General features: G+C 48.2%; 1 protein-coding gene across 1 annotated transcript in view; it reads right to left on the minus strand.

Annotated features, from left to right (window-relative positions):
- Window positions 1-1573: 1573 nt before the first annotated feature.
- Window positions 1574-19812, minus strand: part of LOC116909210 (dedicator of cytokinesis protein 2-like) — an 82155-nt gene continuing 63916 nt past the window's right edge. Inside the window, exons 17-25 of the mRNA XM_032912712.1 lie at window positions 14003-14179; window positions 12653-12736; window positions 7284-7421; window positions 6347-6393; window positions 5992-6117; window positions 5057-5225; window positions 3986-4106; window positions 2899-3041; window positions 1574-2024 (exon numbers count right to left, since the gene is read on the minus strand). Of these exons, the coding sequence (XP_032768603.1) occupies window positions 1962-2024; window positions 2899-3041; window positions 3986-4106; window positions 5057-5225; window positions 5992-6117; window positions 6347-6393; window positions 7284-7421; window positions 12653-12736; window positions 14003-14179 (1068 nt within the window). The 3' untranslated portion in view covers window positions 1574-1961. The remainder of the gene's footprint in view (window positions 2025-2898; window positions 3042-3985; window positions 4107-5056; window positions 5226-5991; window positions 6118-6346; window positions 6394-7283; window positions 7422-12652; window positions 12737-14002; window positions 14180-19812) is intronic.

Below are 19812 nucleotides of genomic sequence, written 5' to 3' on the forward strand. Positions count from 1 at the left end.
CTGTGTGAGCAGGAATCTATGGGTTTCACTTTTTGCTCTCTGTTTTATGGGAAACAGAGGTCGGTAGTCCCTTTCAGACCCAGGAAGGAAATTCACGGGTATTGGTAATTTTTATGAAGACAGAACTTAGGGATGTTATTATTACGGCAGCCTGTTGAGGAGCATGGAAGGGATTGGAGGCCCACAACTTTCTGTTACAGACATGAAAACAGCCTCTGAGTCTGTGTTGTACAAGCCTCCCCGGTGAGAAGCAATTGATTCTGCAGGACTACAATGGGCTCGTGTCTGTCTGGAGTTACAGGGAGTGGGGAATTGTTTTCATTTACTTGTTGAGATACCTACCCTGGTTGTCATTGGAAGCACTTCTGTTTGCAGGTTAAACACTGGGATTCCATTAGTTCATGATGATGGGAAAAAGCAAACCTGTGGAGTTCAAACTTAGAACTTGGAGAGAAAATGGAATGGGGAAAACGTCAGTCAGGACAAAGGCTACATGGTGCTGACATCTGCAGGGGAAGCCATGAGGATGTGGCCCTACCCTTCAGCTCTTCCTAGGGTCCTCAGCTCATGCTTCGACAGGGATTGTTGTGTGGTGGCTTGAGGCATTTTGATCATTGCTTACTTTAGGAATTCAAAGCTGTCTGATTGCTGCCCAACCTCCCTCCAGCCCCTACAAGCTACCATAGAAAGACGGAAATAGGAAGTTAGAGCAGGTAGCAGGCCTGAGACTTGGAGAAGGGGCATAGACACTTCCCTGGAGAGATTGGCATGACACAGGTCACCAGGACTCAGGCTATCCTGGGTACTCAGGGGTGCTAGAGTATTAGGTACTGGGGAAGAATTTAGCTTCCTGTTTGAGGGCTGGAACCAGCATTGGCATTTCCCAGTCTTAGCTCACCTCTCCTTGTGCCTTGGTTTGCCCATCTGGGTAATAATCATACCCACCTTTTAGGGTTACCTATTAAGCTTTAGGAAGTAATTTTTTTTAAATCATTCTTTCTTACTCTTCACTGAATCCCAGTGGCTTAGCCTCTAAGAAATGCCCATCCACCCCTAGTTCTGAACCCTGCATTGCCATTCGTTTGACTACCACAAAAGCATAGCCGTATGCTTAGGTTCCGCTCTACACAGCTCTGCTCTCTGGTGTGGGAGAGGTTGGAGTGGTTCTCAGTTCCCTTCCTCTTCCTTCGACCTCATCCGAGAAACCTGACAATGGACATCCTCGTGATTTCACAGATAGGCATCTCTCCAAGACAGACACCACTTCTGACCTGCTCATGTAACTTAGAGACACCGGAGAAGATTCTTGAGGTTGCCTGAGCCAGGAGAGAAAACACGGCATTGAGATGAGCTGACATAAGCCTTCCATCCTGCTCTGGTCCCCTGGGCTCCTCCCACCCTGGGAACTTTCTTCCCAGTCCTTCAGTAAGAGACTCAGACAACAAGGTTCATTTGAGCCATGGCATCGTTTTTTTAATGACGGTAAGGAAGAGCGGCAGTTTGAAGGTGATGGAGTAGCAAGGGGCTTATTTTAAAACAAAATGTAAAAGTATAAAAATGTTAATCGAAAACAAAACATTTTAAATCAGTTCTTTCAAGTGCTGAGACTTAGGAAAGAAACAAAAGACAGCTCCTCCTAGCTGTGAATTTGAGTTATGACCTGTGTCCCTTGAATGCTGGGGAGAACATTCATCCGGCACTGGCTGGTTCCTTGAAGTCAAGAATCCATGGTGGTGGTGGTGGTGGTGGTGGTGGTGGTGGTGGTGGTGGTGAGTCTTTGTCTGTTGAGTCATCCATCACTGTTGGTGGTGGCTACAGAAGATATGAGGCTTGTCATCACTTGAGTTCTGGGGGCCCCTTGGGATCATCTGTCTCTTTTAAAGCCTTATCTCCTTGTGGAACTCCAAGGTCATGTGCATGCTTCCCCGCTGGAGCTCCACAGGGCTTGGCTCAGCAGCGGCTCACATGTCTGTGGACAGGATGTCTGGGATCTGCTTGCTTTCTTCACCCGACTTGCTGGCCAGCTTTGTGGGAAGATACACAAACATGTCAGCAAGATGGGATTTGTATGTGCACCATCAGGGAGCACCCCAGACCCCACAATCTTGACTTATGCCTAAAGACAAGTGATTGGACATTGCGACGACCTTGAGTTTTGTCGGAAAGCTGATTTGGGGAAGTTTCATAGACCCCTTGCTAGCTCTGCACATAGCTTAGCTAACTCCGTGAGCCTGACAAAAACCATCCTGGAACAGGGAAGGATCAAACAGTATAATGATGGGGAAGTGCTTAGCGTGGTGCCTGACTCACTCACGCAGCCTCTCAGGCAACTTGTGATTTTTATAGTGTCTCTGCTCTGATTCATAGCCCCTGGAGGATCGGAAGCACGTCTGTACCTTCTTGATCCCAGATGAGGACTGACAGGGTGACAACAGGAGGTGGGACTTCAAGAGTCAGTAATTCAAAACCAACTTTTAATTTGAAGGGTTTTTGTAATGTAAGAAGCATAGGAAAGTGCTTTGTCACCCCAACCCCAACCCCCAAAAAGTTCTGTTGGCTTCTGAAGATAGTTGGCTGCTCTGAGAGGAGCTCCAAAGGAACGCTTAAGTCAGGGTTAGCTACCTACTGGTTCTGAGGTACAGAAGCCTCTACTCCACCAGAACTGGGGTAACTCTTGCTCACAGGAGTTACTTGAAGCCCCAAGGAGCACCTCACGGTGGGCATGGCTAGACAGTTGCCCTCGACTTAGGATCCCTGGCCATACCCCTTAGGGAGTAGCCAAGGACACATACCCACAGGCAAACAGTGTGTAGACCCTCCCCATTTTTCCTTCAGTTGCTCTCTCTCTATAAATATTCCTTCAGCATTCCCTCTCTTTCCAGCCCTTGGCATCCTCACCATGGTCTTGAAGAACTGATTGACTTTCTTCTTTTTCAGGGTCTTCTTGTCACCGTCTGAGACTTGGAAGAAGGTCTGACTCAGGCGGGGAGATGTGCTGGCCTCATCCAACCCAGGCACGCCTGCCACTGAGAGTGTGAGGGCTAGAAGGGACCAGGATGTGAGTGAGTGGGTACAGGAAAGAGGTAGATCCCAGTGGACAGGGTGGGTATCTTAAGCCTCGGGCTGCTCTTTGGGTGTCTCCTGGCCCTTGGCAAAGCCTTGTCCAAATGGATCCGGATGGAAAGGGGGATGAGAAGGGGAGGGTCCGGGGCCACTTGGGCTCATGTCTTCAGTGTGCTGAGTCTGACCTCGCCTCCCACTGACTGATCTGCACGGGAATCTGACATTCAATGCACTGGTCTGAATGTGCCAGGTTGAGGATGGTGGTGTTGTCCACATCGTGGGTGGGTGCCATGGTATAGGGGGTGGGAATAATGAGTTAGGGCAGGGCCAAGCTGGAGCTGATGTCTTTACTGCCATGCGCTATTGGGCCCCAAGGGGGCAGCACCAGAACTCCCTTGTTCTAGTCTGCCCAGCCCTCTGCACAGAGCCTGCATGGAGCAGCACACACCGGAATTAGATGCATAGATGCTGAGTTCCTGACTGAAGGTGGGCCTCCCTCTTCTAATGGGAAGTAACTGGGGGCTGTCGGCATCCTCGAACAGTCAGACATGGGCACAGGCGTCATCTGTACACTGAGCACCACAGCTGTGGCAAACTTTGTAAATTTTGAAGTAGTCTTCCTGGTCAGCAGAAGTGCCATGGACCTTGGAGATAGGTCAAAGGCACACTCCTGAGCCTGAAGGAATCTGCTGCCTGCAAACGCAGGGATTCACGGTAGGGAATGGTCCCAGAGGGACAGCAGACTTCTCTTCTGCGCCAAGTAGAGCTTGATCCCATGGCCTTCTTAATGGGGGATGTTGAGAGAGTCCAGAAGCCACCCAGCCTGCCTTGCTCTGTACAAATAGTTCCCATCCTTCCTCTCCCTGACAGCTTGGCAACCCACACTACCTCTTTCCCCAGGTTGGTAGTGGGAAATACATACCTGGGATGGTGGGCATGGACTGGCTGGCAAAACTCATCTGAGAGAGGACAGACACCCTGGTGGGGACGGTTGCATGCTCCGAGAGATTGGTGTCACTCATGAACTCGTGCTTTCTAGAAAGCTACAGATGATATAACACACAGAGACACATACACACAAACACAACAGACCATAAGGGCTTAGCATACGGCAACTACAGGTCCTCCAAGGTCAGGGGAAAGTACTTAAAGTGGCATCTATGGGCCTCGCAGCACAGTCAGTCTTTTGGTTCTGCTTTATACCATCCCGTGTCGGTCTGTCTAATATGTCTGTGTAGGCTGCATATTACATAACACTAGGAGTGCAGGAGAGGTTCTGTTCAGTTAGACTATCGGGTGAATGGTGTTCTGCAGAGTCCTGGAGCGTAGAAGATGTGCCCGTCCTTCAGAGGCCCACGAGGATGTTTATGGGATTTTTTTTTCTTCACCAGAAGGCATCAGCTGGCCCCGCCCTCTCACCAGCCCCACCCCTGCGGTAATGGCTGATGCTCTCACTCCCTTGCTGGACTGCAGCATCCTTTCAATAAAACTTTCCGTCGAGCACAGGCTGCATGATGCCGAATCTCTTCCTTAGTAATTATTAGTGTTGAGATTCTTTTTGAGATAAGGGCTTACTCTGTAGATGAGGCTGCCCTGAAACTCACTATGAAGCATAGGCTACCCTCCAACTCATTACAATCACCTGGCCTCAGCCGCCCTCCAAAGAATGATTTTATCATTTTATTATCTATAACAATATACATGGTTGTGTTTTACCCAATATATATTATATTTACAAATAATTCTCTATATATTTTATATAGAGTGTTTGGGTTGAGGGCCAAGGTGGCTGCTCTCCCTTGCACTGGATGTTCAAGCTCTAGAGTCCGATGGCTTGGGTTCAAATCCTATCTGTGGAGGAGGCACTACCTTATATTGGGCAGCTTCCCTCCTCTAAGACCCAGTGCAGTGTGTGAGCCAGGCTCAGGAGGCCTGGGCTGCCTGGCACAATGTTCTGAGGAAGAGCTGGGGAGGACCGGGCACCTTTGCTCACCCGCTTCAGTTCTGACTCCGCTGCTGCCTTCTCGTCTGCAAACACCACGCTGCTCCTCTTGGTCCTTTTCTTGGATCGTCGCAGCTTGACCTCTGGCAGAGTGCTCCCTGGGGAGATGGGTTCCTCCTCCACTTTGGGAGTCTTGGGTGTCACTGACTCTAGGTCAAAGCTGAAGGGCAGGGGAGGAGCAGTGGAAACTTGTTAGAACCTGATAGGGACATCGGGGACCTAAAAGGACTTTCGTGCTGACTTGGCTATCACGGCAGGGCTGGGGGCCTGATCAGTTATCTTGATAGCAAATTGGAAGTCGCTCGCCCACAGACATTCAAGATGGAGATTAGAATGGTCGGATGACTGAAATCAAGAGACATAGCAAGGAGGTAACACAGTTAGAATGTAGATCTGGGTTCAAATCCAGGCACTGCTGCTCTTTTAGCTGAATGACCCTGATTAGTCTCTCGACTTCTCTAAGTCATCGTTTGCTCAGTAAGAGGGGAAAGGTGGTCCCAGTGCCTGAATGGTAAGCATGTGGTGCCTATGATGCAAATAGAGATGTCTGGTAGGGGAGATGGTGGTGTGGGAGCCATGCTACTATGGGAGTGATATGGGGCACGCTGGACCCCTTTAGAGGTAAAACCATGTACAATGCAGGCTGGGAGAGGGATGCTGGCTGCATCAGTGGGCAAGAAATCCAGTGGAAGTGGCAGTGGCAGTAGCAGGTTGGGAGGGAATTGAGGTGGTGGCTGCAGTTAATTCTGGGGGCTTTGGAAAGCCACCAGCCTGTCTCCGCTGTCAAGGATGCTTTCTTAAAAATGGCACCAGACAAGGCCGGACCTGCTGAGTGACTCCAAGGCTTCCTTGAGGTTCCCGCTGGGGAAAGGCTTTAAAGTGAATGGAAAGGAAGCCCACTCCAGGAGCTCCAGGAAAAGGCTTACCTTTCTGAGACGACCTTGCTGGGGGTGCTGCAGTCAGAATTCATGGAGGCCAGGGAGATGATGGACATCTGCCTGTAGGAACGCAGCATGGACCTGGGGCCCACTCTCCGGTCGCCAAAAGTCAGGCTGCAGGTAGAGAACAGGTGGTGAGCATCCAGGGAGTAGAGCTTTGCAGCCTGGGCCTTCCCTCCTCTGGGGAGGGTGGAACTGTGGATAGGACATCGGTGCAAAGTTCCCAGCCAGCAGGACCACAGGGCTGCAGGATGAACACTAACAGCCTCGATCCCAGGAGAGCAATCACTAGTCCTTAAGTTTCCCCACTCGAGACAGCATCTCTATTATTCAGTGACCTCACAAGCCATCTTTCTTTATGCTAATGAGAGGGCTTGGGATGGGGCTGGCCTGTGCCAGAGAGACCAACCCTATTGTTACAGGGATGAGACTTTGAGTCACATGTTATCAACACAACCTCCAGAGAGGAGACAAGGAACAGAGATGGACCTCCAGCCTGGGACTAATGATTCACTCAATCCTGGCTGAGTAGTGCAAGCTTTGGAAAGATTCTCCACACTTAAGCTCTAGTGAGCTCCCTGGTAGGTGATCACATGCCAATATGCCAGAGGGTGATGTGTCCTGACAACACGGAAGTTCCCTGTCTTGGATCCTCTCCTCCCTCACCCTGTGTGACCCTCACCTAGCTACTCGTGATTGGTGGCCTCATCTGAAAGCCTCTGTACAGAAGCTCCTCAGTGTGTGAGGTCACATCTCGCTAAGTCTGCTGTTAAGTTGAAAGTGTAATCTGAAAACACATGGAATCTACCCATATATAATGTGTGTGTATGTGTGTGTGTGTCTGTGTGTACGTATATATCTGTGTGTGTATATATATGTGTGTGTGTATGTATATATCTGTTTGTGTATATATATATATGTATGTGTATACGTGTGTGTGTATATATGTGTATGTGTATATGTAATATATATATGTGTATATATATATACATATATATATGGACTTTAAAAGTATTGCACAATCTGCTTATATTAATCACTTGATATATATCAACTGTATTTATAGAAGGCCGAGCATGTAGTAGGTGCTCCATTAATGTAGCCTTTATAATTACACTCTCTTGGGTAAGCGATAGTTCCATAGGTCCAATTATGACTGGTTTACCTTTAGGGGTGATTTTTGAAGGTCTAGGCATACAGGAAAGTTCCTGCATGGCCAGCCCCTTTCAGCTCTTATTCCCACAACCCTCCCCGTCTCCAGTTACAGGGATCACTCATACCATCTCTCGGACACCATACTCCTTTTCCACCTTCATTTTCAGGTTCTTGAAGCACTCCTCCATCCGGTCATGGAAGGGACGCAGGTTGTCTGACACCCTTTTCTCGTGAATCTTAATTCCTGCTCCCAGGAAGGGGATCTGAAGAGAGAGGTGGCAAGCCATGGGCCTCAGCTGGGGCGGGGGGGGTGACTCAGGAGCTCAAGTTGACTTGTTAACTCTTCCTCAAGGGCCTTCAGGTGCTCCGAGACCCACACGGTCCCTGGACAGGTATAGCCTTGGGATTTATAATGGACGGGAACAATGACCCCAGATGCTCTAGTTTACCCAGACTTGTCCTTGTCCTGGGCATTAGAAGCCACAGACATGGGGAAGTCTGAGTCCTCAGAAAACTCTGCAAAGTGTCAGAGTTCAGAGAACAGAAAGAGGGGCTCCCCAGGGCTTTGCCTCACAGTTTTGTTTAAGAAGTATTCAGGAGGAAAAAAAGTGAAATTATGAAGATAAGAAGTCAGGCAACAGGCAAGAGCGAGAAGGGAAGAGAGGCCACAGTCCCAGCTTACACCGTGGGGCCCAATTATACTTTTCATAGCTGCTATGAGTGTGCTGGTATCAGAAAGTTCTTTTATTAGTAGAGAGTTTCTAGACAGTGTTGCCATACCCCAGGAAGACATGAGATGAGGGAAGAGTGGGTAGAGAGAGGCACAGTTTGTCTTATCCACAAAGGAGGTCAGAGCACGGAACCTCAGAGACCTGGAAGGGGAGGAACAGAGCCGCAGAGCTCAAGTCTATGAGGAAAGTTTGAGAAACTTAATTGCACAGCCCTCTGGTAAAATAGCTAAGACAGCCAAGATAGGGGATAGAACCTTTGTAGAGAAACGAACATCTCCACCAGGGTGGGGTAAAGCCATTTCTGTCTCCTTCTCTTAGCTGTCTTGAGAGACGAGACGTGCAGGGAGACACACAGTCTGCAGTGAGATGGGCACTCAGCTGTAAGTGTGCTGCACATGGGCAGGAGGAAGGTAGCTGGAGGCTGTAACTGACCTTCGAGAGCAGAGGAGGGATTGGGGGTGAGAAGAGGCCATGCTGCTTCTAGGAATGAAGGGGGGGCAGAGGCAAGGCTGTCACGGGAAAGCTGAGGTTTAGTTCCATGCCCAAGGTGCCCATCGCTTCACCTTGCAGCTAGGTGTAATGCGCTCCTCCTTTCTCAAGAAACTTGTCCTCTAAAACAATTAGATCATGAAACCTGGGACTCAGGGGGCACTGTACCCGAAGGTACGAGGGAGGAGGGGCCGCCGCCCCCAGACTGAAAACAAGCAGATGAAAAGAAAATGGCTTATGAGTGGAGCTATGACCACTGCATGGTGCCCAGATAGCCCAGTGTAGCAACCAGATCATCTTCCCGTTGAACACGTGGAAGAATCTGCTTCTAGAGAATACAAGTGACCCATGTAGGTGCGCAGGTTCAAACGTGTGGGTCACTTAGTTGCCAGGCAATAAGGCCACCTTGCTGACAGATGACCCTTCTCCCTCGCATACTGATTCCAATTAGCTTCACTGGGAATTCGGAGGAATCTGCAGGGGTCACTGGGCACTGGAAGAAACTCACCCAGAGGGGACAGGACCAAAATTAATGGATAGGGATAGGGAGCATGGAAACAAAGGGACAGATGGATGTGGAGGAAAGTCTACGGAAAGCTTAAGATGCTCCGTTAAAAGTATTACCAGAGGAGTCTTCCATAAAGATAATATAGCTTTAGTGTTGCACTTTAGATAAGACAGGAAATTGGTCATCAATCTCAAGGTGTGAAGAGGGAGGAGGGAGGGGCAGGGATGCTCAGTGACAAGCACGCAGGCCAACCAGGCTAAGAGAAGCCAGCGAAGAATTATGGGTGTTCAACTACAGATCAGCTAGACTTCCAACATCCACAGAACACTCCATCAGAGCTTCGGAATACACATTTTCCTGTGTGAGCACGCCACTCTTTCACAATAGACATTTTGCCAAATCCCACGGGTTTGGGTACATTGTACTTCTGTTTTATTCGGTTCGAGGGATTGTTAGAATGTCCTCTCTCACATCCTCAATGATCCATCTGTCATTTAAAAGGGCATTGTTCAGTCTCCGTCTATGCGTACAACCTCTGAGGTTTACCTTGCCATCTACTCTGAGGATCGGAAAGGATAACACAATATGGTGTAATACTTTTTAAGGGTAACTTTTGTTTTATGTGAGTGATTATGTATGTGTGTGAGTGGGAATGGAGAGGGATTCAGACTCTCCTCAGGTCTGCTGGCAAACAGGGAAGCTGGTCCGGACACCTTGAAAAACTGTTTCTTATATCCAGGAAGGCTGGACTTGAATGAACCAGCAATTCTACTCTTACATGTACCTTGAGGGAATGGAATGTACACCCATTTACCAACAGGAGGACGGATCGATAAATAGATCTATTATTTGTATGCTATATACTTACAAGGCAAAATTTACAGAACGTCAAATCTTTGATAGGTCAGGCAACCCGGTGAATTTTAAGCGTATGAAAAAGAAGATGGACTCATAATAGGATGAGCTGTGTGTTTTACTTCTATGACGTTGAAAAGTTAACCTTTGCTGATAGAAATTTAGCAATAGATACTAAAGCTACATTTCCAGCAATACTGATTACCAAGTATTTCCAGGTCTAAACACACCCAACAAAGATACAGCCAGAGCCCCAACTAAGTTGAAACTAACCTAATTCTAATGAGCACAGATTGGCATCATCGCAAGATCTATCCGTGTAGGCTTCTAGACAGCGTGGAAAAAAGATAGCAAGGTGCAACGAAATGAGCAAACTTCACAAGCCTAACCGACAGGAAGATCTGTCCATGGTGGTTCCAATTCTATGTGGGTCAGCAGGAATCCAGGGCAAACTCTGGTGCCTAGGAATGCATGCTTGGGGAGCGGAGCTCTTTTTAAAATGCTAGGAAGTAATTTCTATAAAAGCAGGAGAGTGGCCAGCCTAGCTGAGGGCTAGTAATGACTATAGGACTACACAGGCAGCCTGAGGGGTGCCAGAGAAGCCTATCACATCTAGGTGTGTGTGGCAGCATTGGGGGTGGGGGTGTGTGATGTCCATAGATGCTTGGTACTAAACCAAGGAACCACATTTGCATATGCACTTTCCTATATGTAACGCTTCACAACAGAAAGCCTGAGAGAATAATACGCCATAGACGTTGTCCCATGCAATCAGAGCTTTACAAAGAGCCGCTAGCAAGATCCCAATCTTGAAACCTACGAATTCTGATACAAACTGCATATTGGAAACTTCAGCTTCCTCTGGTTTAATAAAAGTCCAGTTTCCCTTTAAAGTCTAAGGTCCTGGCGTGTTTAGAAAATCCCCAATGTGAGTGTAGCGTTGCAAAACAATGTCGTCCCTGGAGTTAAGCTCTAATGGGAAGGCTCGGGTTTGCCCATCCGTATTTCTGTGTAGCCTGGCACTGTGCCTGGGACACAGTGTGGGGCTCACTAAACAAGGGCTCTGAGCGTGGGTGGAAGAGAAACATACCAGCTGATGTGCTGAGTGTAATGACAAGAACGCCACAGCACCTACACAGCAGGACCATACTATCTGAATGACCGTGCCGTGGTTAGAGCTCCTGGACACAGTAGGAGAGAGGCATGGCTCAGGGCAGTTTCCTCTGGGATTATTGAATCTGTAACCTGTAGCCTTGGGAGCCATAGGTCTTGCTATGGAAGAGGTAGACACTAGGGGGCGCTGCTCAAATATGCCTCATAAACTTTGAGGCAGTGATATCTAATGCAAGCTGCTTTTAGTCTCTCATGTGTTTGGAATCCTAATCAGCGCCAACACTTGGGAAGAATGTTCTTAGAAGGTGTAGCCTGCAACAACTGCTCTGTAGGGCTAAGCCCCATCCTCTGAAGGCAGTGGATTTGGCATGGAGAACTAACCAGTTGAGAATAGGCTCCTGGCAGAGTCCCGCTAGCAGCACACAGTCAATGAGACCTGGTAGACCTCCCTGGATGCTCTAGGAGGGAAGGGACCCTTCCTGCTTCTCAGCCTGGCTGGCAAGGGAAGTAACATTATTTGAGTATTGAAGGATACAGCTGGCCCCAGGAAGATGGAGACACTTGAGGAATATTTGTTTCATGGGTGGCACAGAGTGGGAAACAGAGAGAAAATTCCAGACACACCTAATGCATTCAGGGAAAGCGTGTCTGCAGCGCCCGCTCAGCGTTTCATTTTTAAAGTCCCACTTCGCATAAATTGGCAGAGGCAGGGAAGGACCTGAATTAGGAATACTTATTTTAAGAAAAGAGTCTGCACCCAACGCTTCTTAGTCCCTGATTTCCCTGGAGTAACCAAACCCCGTACCAAGGAAGGCGCGATCCTCTTTGCATGGTGACTGGCAAGGAGTAGGGAGGAGGGGTGGGCAGCCTGCAGACTGCTACTCCTGGCCCCAGGCCTCTGCTCACTCCTCACCATCTTACCCCTCCTGTGTCCAACAGTGCACCATTTGAAAAGAGCCCAGACCCAGCAGGTGTCTGAGGAGGCTGCCAAAGACTAAAAGGAGGAAGGGTCTGGTTCTTTGAAAGCCCCTAAAGAGGGGATCCAGCAGATTGTTTCTTCTTTGGAAAGAAAAAAGAGAGAGAGAGAGAAATAAAAGAGAAAGGGAGAGCAAAGAAAAGGCAGAGAGGAGGAGGAAGATGTGAGTGTGTGGGAGGCAGAGAGAGGCAAATGACAGAGAGGGGAGAAGCAAAGAGCTTCTAAGAGCCACGGACAGATGCACAGAAGGAGGTGGGGAAGAAGAGTGGGCAAGAAGAATGCGACAAGACAAGGATATAGAGGCAGACAAATAACAGGTCCTCGGGCTGGAATCTGGCCGAGCCAGGCAGATGTGGACCCTTTGACCGAGAGCCAGCCCAACAAAGACCTCAATTATCTGCAGGACCTGATATCCATCTGCACGCTATCTGCAACAAACTGGGTCAGTCTCAGAAGGAAGGTGGTGGCGGGGGAGGGGGCAAGCCTTCTATTGTCTGATTGGTGCAAGCTGGTGGTGGATGTATGTGTGTGTGTGTGTGGGGGGTGGTTTTCATTTGAGCCCCGCTGTGAAAAGCTACTGCCTGAATTTAACATCAAAGAAAGCAATCTCAACCATCTTTAGCACAGCATCTATTGCTGCCCGCCCCCGGCACTAGGCAACACCCAAGGGTAAGGTGTTCTGGTGAGCCAGCTCGGGTGTCATCCAGCATCAGAAGAGGAACAGAGGTGAGGAGCAGAAGGTCATGTGGAGTCAGGAGGGCCGGAGAACAAGGGAAAGAAGAGAGCCCCGGAAGGATGTTCCCATGCCCAGCAAAGCTGTACCTGCCATGCAATCAGGTCCTTGAGGCGGCTCAGCTTGTCCTGGTCCTCCGGGTGCTCCCTGCTATACTCTTCAGTGAAGAAGGCCTGGGATGGGGATGGGAGACAGGTGGGGACTTAAGAATTTTTGTTTATCAGGTGGGACATGTAGTCAATCTCTGACATTGAGAGAAAACTTGATGGGAGAGAAGCTTCAAGGACCAGGCTTTGGGGTGGACCTTGCCATAGCTGACATTGCTGCATTTTTTTTAAAACTGGGAGTTTCACATCAGCACCCACTGGAGATAGGCTGCAGACTCCAAGGAAGAACTGCCACCGTGGTCATAGGGTGCCAGGACCAGCAGCAGCTCCCCTGGAAACTTCCGAATGGGGAACTTGACATATAGTCTCTAGTCCCAACTGGGTTTTACTGAACTAAAATTTGGGGGATCCTGAGGCTCCAGGGGATCGTGGCTGAAGGGAGAAAGCTGAGAGAAGAACTTCCCCTCATGCTTGTGCAAGCCTGCCTCTCAGACTCCCTCATGGCTCCTCCACTCCTCCCTTCTAAGTTCCCATCCATATCACATGACCACTCTATGCAGGCACATTGCAGCAGCAGACCTGAAGGCTATGCAAAGGGTGACCACAGATGTGTCAGGGTAGCCAAAAGGACTGACTGTGTGGTGGTTATCCCTGTTTCTGAACTAGTGCACATGGGACATTCTTGCCTTTGCACCACAAAGTGACAAAGCACAGAGAATACACAGTGTGGTTTTGTAGGAAGAGGAGCTCATCCCTCATTCAGAGTCTGATAGTTGCAAGGCAGCTCAGGACTCTTTATTCTGAGTCATGCTAGTTCTTATTGGCACACGGCCATTTCCAATAGGGGCTACTACTATGACTCCAATAACTGATGGTATTTCCCTTTGGCCATCTACACCAGGTGGGTCAAATACACAATATTAGGCCCAAATATGTGGGGCTTCCAGAAGGGACCCCATGACTTGCATATCTAGACTATGCCTAGTCCTGTGGAGTTGGTCTCCCAGATTTCCGCATGTTTAGATTCTGAGTTTCTAACTTTCTCTGACTGTGTCTATGCTATTTCAAAACTTCATAGAAGAGATGGGTTTACCAAATGTCATGGCTTGTGGCTTGTGGCTTGTAGTCACCTCTGAGCCTTATCTAGACAGAGCTTCCCGGAGGTGCCAGGGGAACGGAGTCCCTTGGGAAATTGCTTCTTCTTCATCCAGGTGTGGAATCAGGACGAGAAGGAAACTGTAGCTCAGGTTGAAACCTGATGACCAACCAAGCTAATTGTCCATCTGGGATCAAGCAAGGATGGGCACGGGCATACACTCCAAGTTCCCTCACCTTCTCATACTTGGCGAAGCCTCCCATGACAGCAGGGTCCACGATCCCGTTGAGGAGCATGGAGAGAGGGTTGATGGGGAGGCTTTCATCACTCTGGTACTGGTTTATCATCATCAGGATCTTCTCATTGGCTGTGGACATGGTCTCGATGGCATTCTCCAGAGGACTAATTGTGGTCTGTTGAGAACAAGATTGGCACTAGAGCCTTAGCGGGTGACAGAATCATTGGCATTGATTTCACTAGGGTAGGAATTCAAAGGCAGCCCCTACTCCCCAGGCTGCAGCAGGATCTGAGGGTAATGAGTCAGCTCTGGGGGCTGTGTCCTGGCCAAGGACAGGCTGGCTGGCTTTCTACTTAGAGGAGAAGGATTTCTCTGGGTAAATACAGGCAGGAAGTGGCCGGCTCTGCTAAGACTTCAGAGGTTGAATACGTCCAGGAAAGTTTCTCTCCCAGCTAACTGGATAAAACACACTTCAAACCAACTCATCACACACTGGTTGGAAGCCATTGTGTATGCTACTGGCCAGAGAAATCAACAGAGCTTGCTCTAGGAGCATTTAGTCTGGAACACAGCAGGCCCTGAGACCGGTCCGAGGGAAAATGAAATGGCAGTGAACTCCTCCCCCACACATCTCATAAACCAAGATAAACAGTGGTATTAATGACAACAGACAAACATCGAAGTTTGCAGAAGCTTACGGTCCAGAGTCAAAACCAAACTAGAGGTCAGCAAACATCTCTGCGATGGGGCCAGAGAGTAAATATTTTAGGATTGGCAGGCCAGATGGGCTCAGGTACAACAACTCCGCTCTGTTACTGTCGAGCAGAAACAACGACCAGGCAAACTGGACAGGAAAGTGTGGTTGTCCCAACCAAAGCCTTTACAAAAGCAGAAGCATGCAGAAAGGCAGACCACAGACCGTGGTTTGCTGACCACAACCTGGTACGGTGAGCAGTGAGTACCAAATCTCAGGTCTGTGGTTTTCTATCTTTGTGATGCAGGGCTGAGTTTCCTCACCTTGTGAGCCCCAGTTGACTCACCGGTAAGACTGGAGTAAGCACACCTACCTCAGGAACCTATTGGAAAATGTTGTTATTAATGCATATAAGTGTTAGGACAGGGCGTATCGGTTATTCTGAAAAGGGAAGATCACTGGTGGGAAAGGATGGGAGGGAAGAGATAAGACATTGGAGAAACCTTCATGGAGGGAGGGATCTAAGTTTATTGTTGTCTATCATAATGGTGATGTTGTGCCTGCCTCATTGCCTGTGTGGTGAAGATTAATTGAGACAATACATTATCTGACACTGCACAGCTCTTGAGAAATGTCACCACTACTTGTCCCTACCAGGTGAATGATAGGATCAGTCAGCCTCTGTAGCCACACTCTGAAGTTATTTCTATAATTACTGATCTAACACAGCTTCCCCAACCATTTTTCTGAGTGTTGCTCTCAGCGATTGTGGTGGTCTGAATGAGAATGGCCCCCCTAGGCTCATGGGTTTGAATACTTAGTCGTCAGTAGGTGGAACTGTTTAGGAAGGATTAGGAGGTGGAGCCTTGGAGGATGTGTGCCACTTGGGATGAGCTTTGAGGTTTCAAAAGTCTACGCCATTCCCAGCTAGCTCTTTCTCTCTCTCCAACTTGCAGGTCAGGATGTAAACTCTTAGCTACTGCTCCAACACTACGCCTGCTTGCTGCCATGCTTCCCGCTATAATGGTCGCAAGGGCCTAACCTTCTGAAATCGTGAGCCCCAATAAGCACTTTCCTTATAAGTTGTCTTGGTCACGGTGTCTCTTCACAGCAAAAGTAACTAAGACAGAGATGGACATTTCTGCAGGGAGAAGGCTCCGGAAGCAGATTTCCTGTCACTACCATTATCTTTCTGTCACCCATAGTATTAGTCAGTGACATGCTACTATAACTGTGCCAATTTCCTTATAAGAAAGAGAGGTTTATTTTGCTCATGATTCTGGAGGTCAGAGTCTGAGATCAGGCAATTCCCTGGGTTGGGCCTCAGGTAAAGGCAGTAGATGCAACAGTGGGAAGGTTGTGTCAGTGTAGACTCTCACATCATAAGCAAGGAGAGAAAGAGAGATTTGGAGCTCCCAATCCTTAACCTAAGAAATTCCCCAAGGCACTTCCTATTAAAGGTTCATAGTACCTACTAACAGCACTATTTTGGGGACAGATATTTCACATTCAGACTTTTGTGGAACATCTATATTCATCTTATTCAAATAATATTGAATTTGGATTCATTATCCAAATTATAGTACCCATATCTGCATACATACAGGCACCTTGACTCACATACACATACATAAACACTAAGAGTGTGAACGGGAAGAGAACACTGCTTGTCCTAATGCCTAAAGTGGAGAGCCATGTCCAAGTTCGTGTACTGTATGCAAGCCAACTCTGGGGCACTTTAGAAGGCTGAGGGGCAGAATGAGTTCTAAGGAAAAGCTGCCCCTCAGCTGAGGAGCGCAGTGCGTCACCTGAATGCCAACAACAAACTGGACACGTCCGGAACACACAGCCTTTGAAACGAGTCATGAGAGAAATGGTAAGGCTTTATGACTCGCTTGCCTATACACGTTTGAGACTATTTCTGGTTCCGAAAACGTGAATTCTCATTATAGCTGTCAGGAACAGAGACTGAGCAGGGAAGAGCTTGGGCTCTCCACAGATGGGCATTTGAGAAGGGCAAGAACATAGCTGTGTGTGGAACTTGGGGTGCTACACTTGGAGGGAGGCATGAGTGTCATCTGCTGACAGCAGAGATCAAAATCAAAACCATCACAACCATTCATCACAAACCAGGCAACAGAGATGGCGCCCTTTACAGTCACCTTGGACACCAGTGTGCACATGCTCAAGGACATGTGAAGTGATGCTCTGTGGTGGTCTGAGTAAGAAGGCCTCCCCCCATAGGCTCAGGCTTTGGATTAGTTGGTCCCAGTTTGTGGCGCTGTTTTGGAAAGTGGGGCAGACTCTCTGGAGGAAGTATGTCAATGGGAGTGGGACTTGAAAGTTTATAGCCTTGCCTGCCTTCCAGCTCAGTCTCTCTGCTTCCTGCTCCTGCTACCCTGTCTGCTGCCTCTTGCCAGGCCTCTATCCCATGACAGACTCTTATCTCTCTGGAATCCTAAAAGCAAAATAAATGCATGCGTTGCATTGGGTCATGGCATTTTATCACAGGATTATAAAGGTAACTAATAATGTGCATGCCCAAGGACAGTGGGTACCAGAGTTGGAGAGGGAAACTGAGCTGTTCTTGGCTGCAAAGGTGGACTTCCATCACAAGCGTATCAGACTGTATCACCAAGCCCGCCATCAACTGGCTGTTGGGATGTTAGCACCTCAGATCTCTGGCATCTATGTTGAGCTGATCCTCAGTTTCTCTGGGCAGGCAAAATAGCTTATGTCCAAGTCTCTGTAAAGGGACAGTTAATTCCTAAGGCAAAATGCCATGGGAACCAGCATGAAGGTGAGTGGGAAGGGGTAGGGATTTCCATTCCCAGTAAGCCAGCATTCTTTCCAGTTGCTCTAGCTCCTCCCACTTATGTCATCTGCTTGAGCCAACTCAGGAGTCCTGTGAGCTGCACAGGGCAGGCATCAATGACTAACATCAGTTAAAGGGTTCAAGTTCACCATTGGCCTCAGCTTCTTCCCATACAAAAGAGTATATGGGACAGGGATCAGGAAAGAATCCGAAGATTACCAGACCATGCTGGCCTGTAGGGCTCTGTCACTCAGCAAGCACTTAGTAGGATTCCCACAAAGTCAACTCAGTAGGGGGAGAGCTGGCTGCTTGCATTGGTCAGCCTTTACCAGTTACGAGGAGCCTGATGTGACATTTTATTTACTTTATCTTACAGGGCTTGGAAGAGATTTGAGTTTATAGCTCTGGGATCCAATGATTTTGGGCACCCATTGCAGCTCTGAGATTCCACACTTTGTAGCTCCTAATTTGAAAAGTGAGACGAAAGGATATATAATGATCCTCCAATATCACACTGTCGTCCCATGGCCTAGCTGAATTGTCATTCTCCTACTTTAGGGCTGAGGACACGGTAGAGTCCCCAACAAATAGGCAAGACTTTTTCTGAAAGTCCATCCTAAAACACTCCTCTAGACACACACAGTGGTGATGTGATAGCTTGAATACTCTCAGTCCGGGGAGTGGCACTGCTAGAAGGTGTGGCCCTGTTGGAGTATGTGTATCACTGTGGGGGTGGGCTTTAAGACCTTCATCCTAGCTGCCTGGAAGCCAGTCTTCTGCTAGAAGCCTTCAGATGTTGAAGTAGAACTCTCAGCTCCTCCTGCACCATTCCTATCTGGATGCTGCCATGTTCCTGCCTTGATGATAATGGACTTAACCTATGAACCTGTAAGCCAGCCCCAATTAAATGTTGTCCTTATAAGAGTTGTCCTGGTCATGATGTCTGTTCATGGCAGTAAAACCCTAAGACAGATGGGGTCATAGAACCACATATGGGGAAGACAGACAACAAGAGACAAGTTCATATAATGAAAACAAATGCTCAGTCACATAGGCAGGAATTAAACATCAGGCTGGGGAGATGGCTTAGTGGTTAAGAGCACTGACTGCTCTTCCAGAGGTCCTGAGTTAAATGCCCAGCAACCACATGGTGGCTCACAACCATCTGTAATGGGATACAATGCCCTCTTCTGATGTGTCTGAAGATAGCAACAGTGTACTCACATACATAAAATAAATATAATCTAAAAAACTAATTAATTAAGTTAGGAAAAAAGAAAACCTCTGTGTCTGAGACATTCTGAAAGTTGATAATGAAAGCCAGGAAGAACAAGTCTATTCCGATCAATTGGGGATGTTTTCCTCAATACCTTTTACCAGAAGATGTACTAGTTTTATTTGCATTCCTGTGACAACATGGACACACACGTGCACATACCTGCAGGCATGAGCTCACACACACACAGACACACATACATACACACACACACAGACACACACACACACACAGACACACATGAAACAAGCAAAGGAATAATTTGTTTCGGCTCACAGTTTCAGGGGGCTCAGTGCATCATGGAGGGGAAGGCCTGAGGGAACAGTCTACAAACACAGCAGACAAGAGGCAGACAGATGAAAGGTTGGCACTGGGCTGGGTCATCCAACCGCTCCCTATTTTTCCATCTAGGTCCCCAAACTGTGGGACAGTGATCTCCCAGCCTTGGCTTATTCTCTCTGAAAACAGTGTCGTAGACATACCCAGAAGTATGCCTTAACCAATCTCCTAGGCAACTCAAATTCATAGTCAAACTTAACCATCACAGAAGCTAACAGGATGAAGGAAGTCAGTAAAGACCGACGCCTGCTTTCCCCTGATTTCAGAACTACAAGGTGAAAATGTAAGGTAACTGTTTAGACATGATGGGTGTCAGCATAGCAATCACTTATTTGATTTCCTTAAATATTCTTCGGCAGGAATTATGGACCTGAGGCTATTCTTGGCACTTAGAGTATGGCAGGGAGAGAGGAACAGACGAAGCATCTGCCTTCTGGAGTTTATATTGCAGTGGAATTACAGTCCAACATTACCTTTAATATTTGGTTAATAAACACTGAAAATAAGCACTCAGAAAATTGTGTAGTCTATTAGAAAGTACTAAGAGAACTTTGAAAAGTGACAGTAAGGGGACGTGGGCACACAGGAGGGGCTCCCTCAGTTTACTACAGTCTGGCAGGCGTGACTGGAGAGGAGGGACCTTGAGGAGCCAACCCCCGGGGTGGGCTCAGTCAGGGATAATGC

This window comes from Rattus rattus, chromosome 9 (genome assembly GCF_011064425.1).
Source record: "Rattus rattus isolate New Zealand chromosome 9, Rrattus_CSIRO_v1, whole genome shotgun sequence".
NCBI lineage: Eukaryota > Metazoa > Chordata > Mammalia > Rodentia > Muridae > Rattus > Rattus rattus.